Source organism: Ceratotherium simum, chromosome 31 (genome assembly GCF_057802395.1).
Source record: "Ceratotherium simum simum isolate JZ-2026a chromosome 31, ASM5780239v1, whole genome shotgun sequence".
In the NCBI taxonomy this organism is placed as follows: Eukaryota; Metazoa; Chordata; class Mammalia; order Perissodactyla; family Rhinocerotidae; genus Ceratotherium; species Ceratotherium simum.
Window position 1 is genome coordinate 18,874,482 of NC_141930.1, and position 17,615 is coordinate 18,892,096.

General features: G+C 38.3%; 1 protein-coding gene across 1 annotated transcript in view; it reads left to right on the top strand.

The window, feature by feature from the left end:
* Positions 1–17,615, top strand: part of CPA6 (carboxypeptidase A6) — a 270,901-nt gene that overhangs the window by 223,699 nt on the left and 29,587 nt on the right. Inside the window, exons 7-8 of the mRNA XM_004436260.2 lie at positions 2,472–2,582; positions 3,074–3,164. Of these exons, the coding sequence (XP_004436317.1) occupies positions 2,472–2,582; positions 3,074–3,164 (202 nt within the window). The remainder of the gene's footprint in view (positions 1–2,471; positions 2,583–3,073; positions 3,165–17,615) is intronic.

Consider the following 17,615-nt stretch of genomic DNA (forward strand, 5'->3'; position numbering starts at 1 on the left):
ACCAAGCGTTGGTAAAGTTGTAGAGCGATGGGAACTCTCATTCACTGCAGATGAGAGATTTACTATTTAGAGAGAAAACGGCAACATTTAGTCAAGTGGAAGGCAAGTAAATCCACGACCCAGCAAATCCATTCCTAGATATACATCATAAAGAAACTCTCACACGTGTCTAGGAGAAATGTGCAAGAATGTTCATTGCAATATGGTAACAACGAAGTATTGGAAGCAACCTAACTGTCCATTGACAAAATAACTGATCGATATAGTATGCATTTATCAATAATGGAATACTATTTAGCAGTTAAAATTAATAAATCATCAACTTAATAAGTGTCAAAAATATAGTATTGGGAAGAAAAGCAGACTGAAGATTGACACATCATGATATCATTTGCATGAAATTTCAAAGCATACACAGTATATATTGTTCATGAATCCATATGTATGTAACAAAACGTAAAATCACGCATGAGAATGATAATGTCAAATTTAAGACAGTGATTACCTTGGTGGAGGAGAGGAAAATAGGATCAGGGATGATAAAAAGGGAGCTTTAGTTTTATCTATAGTGTCTCAATTTTTTTCTTTTAATATTTGATAAATGTGGCAAGATGTAGTTGGTGGGCACGTAGATGTAATATTCTTCTCTGTACTTTTTCTATTTGCTTAAAAAATATTGTAATTATTTTCAAGGGAGTTAGTAATATTCTTTGAAATACAAAAGTATGGAGGTCACTTGCATTGGAGGAGGAAAAGGCAGGATGAGATGAAAACGTTCCCATGCAGGTCTCTAGCGTAGTCTGGTACTTAGGTGCTAACATGATCTGTGCTTAGAAAAGATTAGACTTCCCCAGTTTGGACTGAGACAAATGAGCTACGGTCTCCAATGCTAGGCGGGGAGGGAGAGAAATTATTATGACTTTTTCCTACCCTTTCTTTCCTGCCTTGTTGCCTCAGGTCCCTTTCCTTCCATCTCTTCTCTCTTCCTCTCTAGACTGGCATGGAAAGCCACAGCTGCCTAACGTTAAGGAAGAATGTAGCTAACCCTATAGCTCTGTCTCAGCCATCCCCAGCAGGAGACTTCCTCCAAACTTTGGGGAACCTCCATTTATTAGAGGATAACAAAATTCTAGAATATGTATAATTGATCACATACCAGGGATTTTTCTCTAGTGTGAGGCATTAAATAGTTAATAGAAATTCAAGCATATATGGAAATTGTACTGAAACTATTTGGCCAACAATTTATTATTTAGTCTTAAATAAGGGAGAACAAGAGAGAATTGTATTAACATTTATCAATTTGTGTTAATTACATAGATATTTAAATTATATTTAATAAAATTGTATTTAACTCTTCTTATGTTCTTGGATATATCCTTGTATTTTCATTATTATATCTAATATAGTGATAGTTTCTAATAATAAATTATATTATTGGATTGCTCTCTATGAAGAGAATTCTTATCATGTAAATACAGAATACTGCTTATGATGAGTTCAGAAATCCTACTTAACTAGAGGTAAAAGAAGATTGAAATTTTAAGTATTAAATTTTCCAAGGTAGTACATACATCATTTAAGAATTCTTTTGAATTATGTTTTTAATACAGTAAAAATTCAAACAATCCAAATAGGTATAAAATGAAAGGTAATTCTCCTTTTTGTACATTGTCCCCCAGTCCCCCTCCCCAGAGGCAGCCATTGTTACAAATTTCTTATGTGTTTCTCTAAGGTACTTTACACATAGACAAACGTGCACCAGAAAGTACTTTTTTAAAAGTCCATTCCATAGGAATGGTGTTTCAAAATGTCTGTATTCTTGACTTAGCACATTCAATGATTTTCTATTTGAGGCCAAATCTATAGTGCAGAATCTTCAGACTTGGGGTCAGGCACAATGTAAGTAAAACTCAATCACAAAGCAAGATTTCAAAGGAGCCATAATAAAGAGGACAAAGATGTTATATTTCCCATTAGACTTTTTATAGAAAAGTCAGGAGAGAACAGAGTGTTCATGCAGTAAGTTCTAAGTCTTGAGTCTGGTACCAGTTAGACATAAACAATTAAGCAACACATATAACTAGACTGTATTATGATGTATCATGTAAGGATATCAAAATTCACATATTATTTTGTCCACAGTTGAATCTTAAAAAGAGCTAATCATACAAAAGTATATCTAAATTATTGCTTTCTTAATCAGCCTAAAATTTAGCCAGATCTGCAATTCTGCAAGAGGCTGCCCAATTAATGTTTTGCCACCTTTGCTAAAATGTTATCATTAATAAAGAGTTTGAGACAAAAGTCTCAATCAAGAATATGTGATGTCAAAGAGTATAGTTCATATTAGCTTGTAACTTTTTACCCAACGTGTTATTTCCCATGGATAGACAGAATCTTTCATATTTTTCTTTCTAAATCTGTATTTGAGATCAATTTGTAAAAAAAATGTCACCTTTGTCTTTTAGGCTCTTCTAACATATAGGAGTGACCCAACCATGAGAAAAATGTTAAATCATCTGTATTTCTATATCATGCCTGTGTTTAACGTTGATGGATACCATTTTAGCTGGACCAATGTAAGTCACTTTGCCTATCCAATTGAGAAGCCAGACTGAATAATTTGTAGCAAACAGAACAGGAAGGAAGCTTGGTGGTCAGCCAGCCAGTGATTCCAGGGCTATAAAAGAGAACTCTACTCCCTTCCCCATCACAGCAGCAACCTTTTGATTTTGTTTATGTATTTGGCTTTGCATAAGATTCTTGTAAATAAAGATTTCTCCTTCCAAATAAATCCAGAAAAATCATTCTCTAGTCCAGCTTGTTCAATTGTGACTGTGAGGAAATGAGGCCAATAGAAGGTAAGAGATAGCAAGTTTGTGGCAGAAATTGGAGTGTGAACCTGAGTCTCCACTGCCACTCCAATCCGTCTTTCCGCTCCCCGACTTGTCTCTTCCCAGAGGGAACTCTCCACTCAGTGTTGTGATTCATTCACTGATTGAGCTACGAAAATGCACATGAACAACCTTTGAAGTATTTTTTCTGCACCTATTTTCTTAATTACATCTAGGATCGATTTTGGAGAAAAACGAGGTCAAGGAACTCAAGGTTTCGCTGCCGTGGAGTTGATGCCAATCGTAACTGGAAAGTGAAATGGTGCGGTAAGTTGGGGACTAATTGGGATTCATATCCAAAGGTTTCCACAGCTTTCACTCTCAAAAATGATGAGCCCATTAGGACTCTAACGTAAGACTGATGTGAAAACCTAATAGAGAAAAACACAGATATGTACCTTGTAGCTGTAATTTGCAAAAGAAAATGAAAGGGTTGTTTAAAAATATGTAAATATCAAGGATTTAAATCTGTCAGCCCAATCCAGAAAATTGGAAATTTAAACACAGATGTAACGGCAGAAAACTAAGGAATATTTATCATGCAGAAACTAAAAAGGAGATCTGTGGTTTGTGGTATAAATCTGGCTGAATGTTTTTATCCTGTCACTGAGAGTAACACCGATCCTGCCTTCATCTGTCCATGATGATCAAAGCTGCCAAATCCTTGTCTACACCCTACCAGTCTGCCACTCATATATTCATCAGCCACATTCCATGTTTCATTGACACTTACCTTTCAACAAAGGAGAGGATGCAAAATAAAGAAGCAAGTACCCAAAAAGAGAGAGAGAGAAAATCGGCCATAGCTGGTGTAAAGGAGACAAAACTTTACTTCTACCCATCTTGGTCTCTTAAACAAAAAGACAGATTAACAAGAGAAAAACAGTTTATTAACATGGACGGCGCATATCACATGGGAGAAACCCAATGAAAAGTAACTCAAAGTGGCAACTTAGAACTCCTGCTTATGTAGCATCTGCAACAAAGAGCAATAAATTTGTAGAGAAATGACAGGACAAAGGAAAGCAATTTTAGGCTTCCAAGGGCTGCAAACTGTGAGAAGGTAAATATATGGGAGGAAACTAATGGAGTAAGGTTTGTTTGGAGTAAGATTCCTCTGGTGCTGTCTCATGGCTAAGAGTCTGTCTCCAGCAAAACAAGAATTTACATCCTGCCTTTAGGCAGTAAAGGGGTGTGGTGGGGGAAGTTTTCCTGCATTTGTTGTCGCCTAATTGCCTTCAGCTCAAAATAATTTTATGTCACATAGGCACATTTTGGGGTGATATGTTCCGGTTTCCTTCACTAATATCGTACTTGGCAACAAGAGGGAGGGAAAGAAGAAATATTTTCAAAATGCAGTTGTAAGAAGCTGCCCTTTTGCAGAGTCCTTCCTTAGCTCCCTCAAAATGTAGACTGTTGTGTAACAGAAAGTCTTCCACTAGTGCCTTAGAAATGATGCCTATCACAAAACCACTCATTTTGGGTTCTATATTAGATGCCGCTCCTCCCACCCCCACCAGCGTCAGACTGAATAACTGGGCACGGGCTTAGACTCCTTCCACGTATCCCTCCAGGCAACCTCCCTTAGTCAATTAGATTTAGCAAATAAGAATATGGTAGAGCATAAAGAATATGGCTCTATAATATGACAGATATGGTTTGATTCTACCACTATTAACTCAACAATTTGGGTGATTTTCTTTACTCTATCAAATTATAGTAATAATTCCCGACCTCATAGGGTTCTGATAGGAATTAAAGGAATTTGTGTATGGTTAATGCCTAACTCAGTCCTACCTCCAAACAGAAGTCTAAATATCAGTGACCTATCCCTTCTCCCCCACCCTCCAGAACAGTCAATTCACCTCTGAGCCGTAGGTCAATTGTTGGTAAAACAACAGGCATACCTTGGAGATATTGTGGGTTTGGTTCCAGACCACTGCCATAAAGCGAATATCGCAATAAAGTGAGCCACACGGATTTTTTCGTTTCCCAGTGTGTATAAAAGTTATGTTTACACAATACTGTAGTCTATTAAAAAACAATAGCATTATGTCTGAAAATATATAATGTACATACCTTAATTAAAAAATACTCTATTGCTAAAAAATGCTAACCATCATCTGAGCCTTCAGCGAGTCGTAATCTTTTTGCTGGTAGAGGGTCTTGCCTCGATGTTGAGGCTGCTGACTGACCAGGGTGGTGGTTGCTGAAGGTTGGGGTGACTGTAGCAATTTCTTAAAATAAGACAGCAATAAAGTTTGCCATATCAATCAACTCTTCCTTTCACAAATGATTTCTCTGTAGCATGCAATGCTATTTGATAGCATTTTACTCACAGTAGAACTTCTTTCAAAATTGGAGTCAATCCTCTTAAGACCTGCTGCTGCTTTATCAACTAAGTTTATGTCATATTCTAAATTCTTTGGTGTCATTTCAACAATCTTCACAGCATCTTCACCAGGAGTAGATTCCATCTCAAGAAACCACGTTCTTTGCTAATCCATAAGAAGCAACTCCTTATCCGTTAAAGTTTTATCATGAGATTGCAGCAATTCAGTCACATTTTCAAGAACCACTTCTAATTCTAGTTCTTTTGCTATTTCCACCGCATCTGCAGTTACTTCCTCCACTGAAGTCTTGAACCCCTCGAAGTTATCAAGAAAGTTGGAATCAACTTCTTCCAAACTCCTGTTAATGTTGATATTTTGACCTTTTCCCATGAATCATAAATGTTCTTAATGGCATCTGGATGATGAACCCTTTCCAGAAAGTTTTCAATTGACTCTGCCCAGATCCATCAGAGGACTCACTATCTATGGCAGCTTATAGCCTTACGAAAGGTATTTCTTAAATAATAAGATTAAAAGTTGGAATTACTCCTTGATCCATGAGTTTCAGAATGGATGTTGTGTAAGCAGGCAAGAAAACAACATTAATATCGTTGTACACCTTCATCAGAGCTCTTGGGTGACCAGGTGCACTGTCAATGAGCAGTCATATTTTGAAAGGAATCGTTTTTTCTGAGCAGTAGGTCTCAACAGTGGGCTTAAAATATTCAGTAAACCATGTTGTAAACAGGTGTTCTGTCTTCCAGGCTTTATTGCTCCATTTATAGAGCACAGGCAGAGTAGATTTAGCATCATTCTTAAGGGATGTAGGATTTCTGGAATGGTAAATGAGCACTGGCTTCAACCTAAAGTCACCAGCTACATTAGCCCCTAATAAGAGAGTCAGCCTGTCCTTTGAAGCTTTGAAGCCAGGCCTTGACTTCTCTTCTCTAGCTGTGAAAGTCCTAGATGGCATCTTCTTCCAATAGAAGGCTGTTTCATCTACAGTGAAAATCTGTTGTTTAGTGTAGCACCTTCATGAATGATCTCAGCTAGACTGTCTGGATAACTAGCTGCAGCTTCTACATCAGCCCTTGCTGCTTCACCTCGCACTTTGATGTTATGAAGATGGCTTCTTTCCTTAAACCTCATGAACCAACCTCTGGTAGCTTCAAACTTCTACAGCTTCCTCACTTCTCTCAGCCTTCACAGAATGAAGAGTTAGGACCTTGCTCTTTGGTTTAAGGGAATGTTGTGGCTGGTTTGATCGTCTATGCAGACCACTAAAACTTTCTCCATATCAGCAATAAGGCTGTTTCACTTTCTTATCATTCATGTGTTCACCAGTAGCACTTTTAATTTCCTTCAAGAACTTTTCCTTTGTATTCACAGCTTGACTAACTGCTTGGCGCAAGAGGCCTAGCTTTCAGCCTATCTCGGCTTTCGATACTCACTAAGCTTAATCATTTCTAGCTTTTGACTTAAAGTGAGGGACATGGGACTCTTCCTTTCACTTGAACACTTAGAGGCCATTGTAGGGTTATTAATTGGCCTAATTTCAATATTATTATGTTTCACGGACTAGGGAATTATTATGTTTCACGGACTAGGGAGGCCCGAGGAGAGGGAGAGAGACAGGGCAACAGCTGGTGGGTGGAGCAGTCAGAACACACACAACATTTATTGATTAAATTGCCATCATACATGGGCATGGTTTGTGGCACCCCAAAACAATTACAATAGGAACATCAAAAATCACCTATCACAGATTACTATAGCAAATATAGTAACAATGAAAACATTTGAAATATTGCAAGAATTACCAAACTGTGACACAGGGACACCAAGTAAGCAAATGCTATTGGAAAAATGGTGCTGATAGACTTGCTTGATGCAGGGTTGCCACAAACCTTCAATTTGTAAAAAATGCAATATCTGCAAAGCACAGTAAAATGACATTTGTCTGTACCACTTTCCTTCAGGAGAGTGTTGTGATGATGAGCCATAAGGTAAGCTTAAAAGTGTTTGCTCTTACAGGGAAAGAAAAAGCATTGCATAAATACTATAAAGTGGTATTGTTGGTGGCTGTTTAGACACAGACATTTTTTTCTTCCACCTGGACCGAGAAAACAAACTTCTTTTTTTATTTTGTGAGGAAGATCGGCCCTGAGCTAACATCTGCCAATCCTCCTCTTTTGGCTGAGGAAGACTGGCCGTGGGCTAACATCCATGCCTGTCTTCCTCCACTTTATATGGGACACCACCACAGCATGGCTTGCCAAGCGGTGCATCGCTGCGCACCGGGATCTGAACCGGCAAACTCCAGGCCGCTGCAGCGGAGTGCGCGCACTTAACCACTTGCGCCACCGGGCTGGCCCCAAAACAAACTTCTTTATATTAACTCCCTATGACCACTAATTTTTAAGTTCTCATCTTTCTCTCTCTCTGATGGAACTATTTTGCATGCTTATAACTGTGTGTCCATTTCACTAGCTGGCAGGTACCTGCATCCATACATATGTCATACACATGATGCCCACAGTCATCTGAGTGAGTACACTGAATGGGTAATTGAGCTGAGTAACACTAGCAGGCCAACCAGCTCTGCCTGTGTAAAGTTAGACTCTTGTTTATATCCAGTTACAAATAAGTGTCCTGCTTCCCTTTGTTCTGCTTCCTTTACCCAGCTTGTTTCCCTCACACATATGCCTTCTTTGATTTCTTTCTAGTTTCAACTGTGGTCCCAACTAGAATTCCTTTGATTCTTCCCATATTTAAATCACTCTGATTCTCCCTGTGAGTCAACACTCATGATGTACAAGGGATTATGTCAAATATCAGTTGCAAAATAACCTTGATAGACCATTGTAAGTGATGTGGAAACGCAGACTGGCTGACTGGGACCATTTCTCCCCTATCCCCAAGGTCTCCCAAGTAGATTCAGTGGATCTGACAGGACTTCCTCCCTCACAGCATCAGATCCATCTCTCTACAGCTATTTGCTTGGTCAAGGGGACAATGAACCTCACTGAAGGGACCACTCTTAGGTCAAGGGCACTGAAGTAAGTGAAATTCCTAAGTGAATCTTCAAATAAACATCCATAGTATAAATGATATAGAAATTCCCAGCACCATGCAAAACACTATAGAGTCAACATTGAACTGACAAAAAAAAAAAAAAACAAACTGTTTCTTTCTCTTAAGTCAGTGAGTCTCAAATTTAAAGAGTAAAACATGAGACTGCTTTTTACCATGAAATATCTGTGGACTCTCACATGACAGTATTACACTTTAGTGCATTCAATGTGGCGTAGACAAACAACTTAAAGCATACACATAGAAACAGGTGCACATTTCCAATACTTCATAGCTCCCACTGGGGGCCTTCAGGCCATGAAATGAATATCATTGCTCTGCAAGTCCAGCAGAGGGACTCAAGATGTCAGAGTAGTGGTGGGAACCAAGAATAAACACATACATTTTATTCATTCATTTGCCAAAGTTAATTGAATTCCTACTCTCTGCTGGGCACTGTGGGGTTTTTTCCTTCCCCTGTGCACTCTTTTAAGAGAATGCTGCAAGCACTTCTTTTTCCCAATTGGAATAAATCCAGGAGAGAGACAAAGGGTTTGGATGATATCCATACATAAGCTTTAATTCCTGAATAATTCAAGTGTTGCCTAAACATAAATTACTATTAGGACAACCTACAGAATGGGAGAACATGTTTGCAAATCATATATCTGATAAGGGACTTGTATTCCGAATATTAAAAGGACTCTTACAACTCAATGATAAAAAGACAACACAATTTTAAATGTACAAATGAGTTGAACAGACGTTTCTCCAAAGGAGATCTTCAAATGGGAATAAGCACATGAAAAGGTGCTCAACATCATTAGCCATCAGGGAAACGCACATCAAGGTACCACTTCACACCCACTAAGATGGCTCTAACAAAGAGAGACAACAACAAGTCTTGGTGAGGGTGTGGAATAATTGGGACACTCATATTTGCTGGTAGGAATGTAAAAATGATGTGACCACTTTAGAAAACTGTTTAATAGTTCTTCAAAAAGTTAAACGTAGAGTTACCATGTGACCTAGCAATTCTACTCCTAGGTATATACCCAAGAGAAATGAAAACATTTGTTCATATAACGACTTGTACATGAATGTTTATAGCAGCATATTTCATAATAGCCAAAAAGTGGAAACAACCCAAATGTCGATCAACCAATGAGTAGATAAAATATGGTATATCCATACAATGGAATACTATTGGGCCATAAAAAAAAGGACCTGCACGTGCTGCAACATGGATGAATCTTGAAAACATTATGCTAAATGAAATAAGCCAGTCACAAAATACCAAATATTGCATGATTCCATTTACAGGAAATGTCCAGAATAGGCAAATCCATGGAGACAGAGAGTGGATTGGCGGTTACCAGGGGCTAGGGAGAGAGGGGACTGGGGAGTGACTGCTAATGGATAAGGGGTTTCTTTTGGGGATGATGAAAATGTTCTGGAATTAGATAGTGGTGATGATTGTGAATATACTAAAACCCATTGAACTGTACACTTCCAAAGTGTGAATTTTATGGTATGTGCATTATAGCTTACTAAAGTTGTTATAAAAAATTTTAATTACCATTTAGGAGCAAGTTAGGCACTTAACTGAAATATAACTACTCCTTTTAGAACACTCCATTATTGTAAATTGGGTGTAATATGGAGAAAATCATATTTTTTAGCAGCCCAATCACATTTGCCCCTCTCCACATATGCCCTTCTCCTGCCAACATCTCCTCACTCTATCAAAACAAAGGGGGTTTGTTTTGGTTGGGCAAATATATTGATAGATCACCTGAGGTGAAAAGGGAAACTACTGTATACTGGTCGTTTTCGCCAATACCTGTGCAAGAACACTAGGTGGTCACCTGCCTGCTTTCTCAAAGGATGAGTTCCTCCAGCCGAAGGCCTTTGGTTTTCAGAGAGCTACTCGAGCTGAGAACCTGAACTGAATCCCTATAAAAATATAGGGGATTTCAGACACTAAATTTGGGGCAAGAAGAGAGAAAAAAGAGAGAGGTAACATTGTTAGAAAATCTAGAAAGAGACTTTGGAACTTAAAGACGTCTAATGAGGATTTTAGTTAAATTTTCCTGTGAAGTATGTAAATTCTCTTCAGTGTTCTGTAAAAACCACCATTGGTAATATTCAGAACAATCTACTTCACTTCCTTTGTGGAATTGAATCTGCTATTGGGGATGTTAGGAAGTGCTGAGTCTGGCCTCAGGTAAGCTCAGGGAGACAGCACATCAAATTTTCAGAAGCATGGAACTCACAACAGGAATGTACTCATAAGACAGTGAATGTATTTGGAGATTTATAGATAAGAGTTGGATAACTTTGGGTTGGGAATGACATATATAGGATTAAACATCAACCAGATGGTCAGACTAGACCCTTAAGATCCCTGCCACCTCTGTTAGGGGTGATTCTAACATATTAGACATTAATCCAGTTTTAAATCAAAACAAATGTATTGAGCACCTTCTACAATGCAAGAAGATGTAAATTGTATCAGAGAGTCCTGAAAGATTTAATAAGTTCTTATCTAATTCCCAAGGAATTATTTGGGATTCTGGAGAAATATAAAGGGAAAATCTATTCGCTTATCCTATTTGCTTTACAACCAATTTAGTGTAAAAAGATATATTAATCACCTAAAATCTTCTGTGGAAGTTGGTAGAAAAATTTAAAAATTAGAGAATCAATGAGTTAAATTATTATGCTTAGTTGTGCTTTTTACAAAGAGAGTACAGGGCCTAGAATCCTAGAAATTCAGAAATTTAGATCAGTTGGGGTCTGTTCACTGGTGATGTTGACATACAGCTAACATTTATTGACGACTCATTATGTGCCAAGCATGTGCTAAGTGCTCGAGATGAATCTCTCATTGGTAGTTGCTATTATTCTCCCTATTTGACTGATGAAGAAACTAAGATTCAGACAAATTCAGAAACTTGCTCCAGATTACACAGAAGTTGAGACAGAATGAAAAGCCATGTCTGACTGACTCTAGTGCCCCCGTTTCTAGCCTTAGTCTGACCCCTTAGGGATCAGCTTGACGTGAATGGTTATTCCCCTTTGTTCGAGTTAAACAATGTGTGGCTGCAAAAGAGTAGTTTAAGGATCAAAAGAATAATAGGACTGTTTTATCCAAAATTACGAAACACAGACAAGAGAAAGAGAGAGACTGAAAACATATGGTAAGAGAGAAGGAAAGGAAGATTCCCCTGGTGCTGTTTCTGATCTTGGGCCACCTCATACCGTGCAGGTAGTTTCAATTTACATGTGATATCAATGTGTGATCACGAATTCTCTGGGGAGACATTTTTGCCCCCAGCCAGAGCTTGGTGTCTTCCCATGGAGGCAGATTTTTTTTGTACCCACACTTTCACTGAAAGTATCCCCCTTTGAGGGTCCCAGCTGTATGCCCTGGTCTTGTTCCCCCTTCCTGCATATTGAGGATCCAAATCCTGATCCCCTGCCTCTACTGCATGCAGCCACTGAAATGTGCCTCCGAAATCAGCAAACACCCCAAGAATGGCTGAAGCTTCTACTTCACCTGTTCTCATTCCAGCACCCTCTAAATGTTTGTTTTCTCAGGAACATCTTAGAGAACTCTGCTGTGTATTTCAATTGATTTACTGAACACTTAGAGGTATTTATAGCAGGAGATTTTGTCATAGTATCTACCACAATTCTGCCATATTGCCAGCACACCCAGCTATCATTTTAGACATTAACACAATTAGAATTAGTGTTGGCCTGACTTCTTGATGATGGTTTTAAGACCTTCTATCATCACCACAACTGTCTAAAACAATCTTACCTGTACCTGATCCTACAGAACCTACCAATGCCAGGCAACTTTGTTTTCTGCTGCCTCCTACAAGTAATAAGACCACAAGAGCAATACTCTCTCAGTTTCAAAATAAAGGTTTCAAAATAAAAGTCTGTAGCTTTAAGGTATTTCTTACTCTTATTCCAAAAGTTGTTTTTTAACTGTTTCTATAGTAGTCCTTTCGACATTTGGGGAGAGCTGACAATGAATGTTGAAACTTCAGAAGAACTAGTTCTCATTGATTTTTCTGGTTTAGTTGTTATTTTAGGCATTTTCTTTTTAAGTTTGTCTTGTGATGAAATCTGTATTGCATGTCATGGATACGTACTCTCCATCCATTCCAACATCTGTCTAGTGTGCCTTCCTGTACTCCTGAGGCCAAAAAGACAAAGACTGCATTTCCTAGAACGCCTGACAGCCAGGGATCTGGGTGGGATTTAGCTTCCACCATTTTGGTGCCCTCACATGAGACTTAGAATGTGGAGGTAAAATGGAGGTCAGTTTCTGTGGCTTCTCTTGTGCCTGCTGTCGAGCACCATCGTGGAGGGGTGTGGTTTATCTGAGGCAGCTTCCCCATCTTGGCTTTTCCCTGAATGTGCTGCTTCCTCATTTTAGAGGAGGCAGGAGCCCTCCTGGTAACATGCACCGTGCCTCTTGAAGTCATCCACGAAGGCTCAAACTAGAGTTACTTTCCCAATGACTCTGAAAGACATGTAACACCTTATTTAAAAAAAAAAAAAAAATCCCTCTGTTTAAACTAGCCACAGCAGATTCTGTGCCCTTTCATGAAACTCTGACCAATAGAGTCTCTCACAAACACTTCATTTCCCAGCCCACATCTATTACCTCAGCCAAGAATTTTATACTTTCATAAGCTTTTTCTGACATTCAGTTCAATTTTTCTTTGTTTTAATTATTGCTACTATCCTACTTTTTCATATTCAGTTATCATCCTTACTATTTTAGCCTTGTAAAATAATGTACCTACTAGAAATATTAGCAGGCTATTATCGCTATCTCCTTAGTATGACTTAGCTAAAGAACGTATTGTCAGTTCCTTTCAGCACTGCTCTAATTCATCAACCTTAAGCATGTTTTTGAAAACTTCATTCTTTCTAGGATAGAAGATCAAGAGGCTAAACTGAAAATCCTTCTGTCTCTAAGACCTAAAGAAAATACAAAAAGCACTCATTTTCTTCTCTTGCTCTTCAAACATGTGTTTCCCCGCTAATACACCACTAAAAGGAGCTATTTTATCTTTTGTGAAGGCACTCTTGAATCCCATTTTTCCTAATCCAGATACCGATTTTATGCAAAACTCACTTTGTCTCCCTGTTTCATATTTCATGTTCCTTATGCAAGACACACCAAATGCTTTTTAAAATGAGCTTCATGTAACCACAGATTAATGTTTGGTACTGACTGATTGTATGTGTGCACACAAAATGATATATTGTTGTTTTACTTCTCTGATCATTCTTCTGGGTAAATAGGTAAGAATTTGCATGTGAAGGACAATATCTTAGTTTATTTATAACATCCATTCCAGCATCATGAAAAAATATCTTTGTTGAAGTTTTTGAAAATGATGTTACAAAGTTTAAAAACCTTTTACCAATAGCTCATTTTTGAAAGTCACTGAAGTTAAGTAGCATATAAAAATGATGTCTTTGCAGTGAGGCATGATGGAGGTGACAGAATCACTCCCTCGGCTCCTGGGACACTGAGCTACTGATTTTTCGTTTGGTACTGATGTTTAAGTCCAGTAATTTTATTGCACCTGTTTTAGCAGGTAACCCTCCCATGCTGCTCAATGTTTAGGAGGCTTCTAATCTCGCCTTGGGCATATGAGTAAAGTTTTTAAAGCTTTTATCTAATCTACTAATTCTTTTTCTACTATGCTGGTTGCTTTTCAACATTATTGCATTTCTGAGTTCACCAAAAACAAACTACACCTTCTGATAATTTTCCTCCAGCTGTCTCATTTGCATTTGACAAGTCACGTTATTTTTTATTTTCATAAATTTCATGCATATCTAACTGCTTTGAATTGTTGGTCCTTGTTACTGTTTTTGATATCTCATAAGCATTACAGCATTATGTTCTTTCTGGGTCACTAACGTTGTTACATATTTTACTTGTTTTCAGATTCCCAATTTCCTTTCAATCTATATGCTTATTTTTAACTCAACCTCCTTTTGAAGTAACTTTTCTGTTATTAAAACAATCTCTTTTGAATGCTATTCTTACATGCAGAAATAGGAAAACAATGATATTCTTTTTTATCTACCACTTTTTATGATTGTTTGAAAAGAGGTGATATGCTGAATAATGACCAGAGACACACGGGCAGTTCACCATGCCTTTATACTGTCTTCTAGAACATTTCCAAAACTATACAAAACCTTGGTGAGCTGCAGAACCCTAGTGGTCCAGGAGAAGTAATTAGGTGCCCAAAAAAATAACTCTTAGTCCGTTCAGTCTGCTATAACAAAATACCAGGGACTGGGTGGCTTATAAAAAACAAACATTTATTTCTCACAGTTCTGAAGGCTGGGAAGTCCAGGATCATGGCGCCAGCAGATTCAGTGTCATAGATAACACCTTCTCACTGTGTTCTGATATGGTGGAAGGTGCTACGGAGCTCTATGGAATCTCCTTTATAAGGTCACTAATATCATCCACGAGGGCTCCACCCTCATGACCTAATTACTACCCAAAGGCCCCACCTCCTCATACCATCACATTGGGCACTAGGATTTCAACGTATGAATTTGGGGGTGATGCAAACATTCAAACCATAGCAATAACTGACACTCACAATGGTAGTATTTTTAAGTTGTAAGAAAAGAAGATTTTTTTACAATGTAAGAAAAAGTACCAAATACATTTTATGTAGTTGCCATCTCAGAGGTTATCAGATACATGACTACATTCATTCATTCATTTATTCAACTACTATTTACTGAGCTGGTTATTGGGAAAATAGCAATAAACAAAGTCAGGTTATCATACATGTTATGAAGAAAAATATAATATCAGAAAAAGTAATAGAGAGTGGGGAGGGGGACAGGGGAGTTCCACTGATTTAGGTGGCAGAGGGAAGACCACTCGGATAAGATGAGACTTGAGAGCAAAGGAGGTCCAGGGAAAGACCGGGTAGAGGGAACACTAGTGTAAAGGCTCTGAGTTGGGAACATCATTGGAGTGTTTAAGGAAGAGCAAGGAGGGCTGGGAGGCTGGAGCTGAGTGAGGGAGGAGAGAGGGGTGGGAGACAAGTCAGAGAAGTAGCCAGAGGCAAGATGATACAGGTCCCGCATCTTAGGAGGGACTTTGGATTTTGCTCTGAATGGGATGAGAAACCACCAAAGAGTTTTGAATTGAGAAGTGACAGGATCTAACTAACTTTTAAAGATAACTATTCTGGCTACTCTACCAAATGGATTGTTGGCAGATATTTGGATTCAAATTACACTTTCTCATTCGAAAGCACTGCTTTCAAAATATAATAAAAAGTCTAACCTAAGAATATTATTATCCACATCTTTAGACAACCTGGCATATACCACAATGAATTCTAAATGTAAATATATCTTTATTATGTAAAGAACCAAGTGTTATTAAAAGGAACCAAAATAAAGATAAGCAACAATGCGAGAAAAAAATATTTGCAGGAAATAGCAGAGAAAGTTTTACTATCATTTTTATATAAACACTTCAGAATCAAACATTACATAATAAAAATAATTTTTAAGAGTCCATATAAAACATAAAGAAAAATTCCTGGACTTTAGAAGCTAAAAAAAAAAAAAACAGAGTTAACTCATGAAAATAAACCAACATGCTCAAATGGGCTACTTCCTAGTAATCAAAAACAATAATAAAAAATAAAACAAGATAACATTTCATCTATTAAATTATTCCCCCAAAATGTCTAATGTGATAACTTAAGCTGAAAGCAATGGTCAAACTGGGAATAGCATGTATTGCTGGGGGGTTTAGAAAGAAAGTTTACCAGCCACATCAAAAACGCATTCATTCCTCCATTCATTCTAAAAAATGGGGGGCCAGCCCGGCGTCATAGTGGTTAAGTTCGCACTCTGTTTCGCAGCCCAGGGTTTGAGGGTTCGGATCCAGGTTGCGGACATATGCACCACTCGTCAGGCCATGCTGTGGCGGCGTCCCATATACAAAATAGAGGAAGACAGGCACAAATGTAAGCTCAGGGCTAATCTTCCTCAACAAAAAGAGGAGGATTGGCAACGGATGTCACCTCAGAGCCAGTCTTTCTCACACACACACAAAAAATGTACTACCTGCCTCACTGCGCTACACACGTGGGAAGCAGAGACAAATCCAACAGATTCCCTGTCCTCGTGGGGTTTAAAATCATTGAGGTTGGAGTAGGTGAAGAGAAGGAAGAGAAAGAGGGAAGGAGAAAGAGGAGTGGAGGGGGAAGGAAGGGAGAGAAAAAAATGAAATGAAATGTTATAGATACTATGTAGAAATACGTATGGTATATATAGATATATAAATATGGTACAGTGGAGATATAAAGACAGAAGGGATCAGTTCTACTTGATAAAATCAAAAAAGTCTTCATAGAACAGATAATAGCAGATTTGAATATTAAAAATATACTTGTCATCAGATAAACTAAACCGTGGGGCAGAAGGTAAATACAGCAAAAGGTTCAGAGTTAAGAGGCCATTTCAGGTACGGGTAACAGGTATATCTTTGAGGAAAATGTGCAGCATGAAACAGAATAGGGTTAGGTGGCCCTGAGTGACTGGAACAAAGGATGACTGAAAAGACTGGTGAGAAATGAGACAGGAGAAGCTCCCAGGGTATAGTTCATGATGGACTTGCTGAGATTCAGTGCTGTGCTGGAGTCTAGGGATTTTATTCTAGAAGCCGTGCCTTTTAAACTAATCTGAAGTTGTATGTATATGGAGTTATATCACAGAGAAAGTCACAAAAAGTCATAGCACACCTTCAGGGCATATCAGTTTCATTTAAAGATTTCAGAAGGAGAATTATTTTATTTTAGAACAAACACAAGTACATAATTGAGTGGACTGGACAATTCACATGAATTTTTAAGGTAAAACAAAGGTTTCAAAGAAGTTATGGACTTAGTCTATGTTGACTTTGCCTCTTACGGGTATGTTGATGGAAAAGTTTGACAAACACTGGATAATTGGGAGCCTGTAAAGGGAGGGATAATTGGGAGCTTTTTAAGCTGGGAAGAAGATGACTGACCTCTGAGTGTCACTTGAGCAGGAGTGTCAGCCAAAGGCCTGGTTAGTAAGTTACGGCAGGACCGTAATCCAGGAGGGAGTCACGAGGATGGAGAGGAAAGGTGCACGCGAGAAATATGGGAACAGCAGCATTCACTTATACCCCCGTGAGACGCAGACGATGACAGTCAGAGGGAAAAGTCTAGGATGACTCCACTTCCCGCTAAAGTGA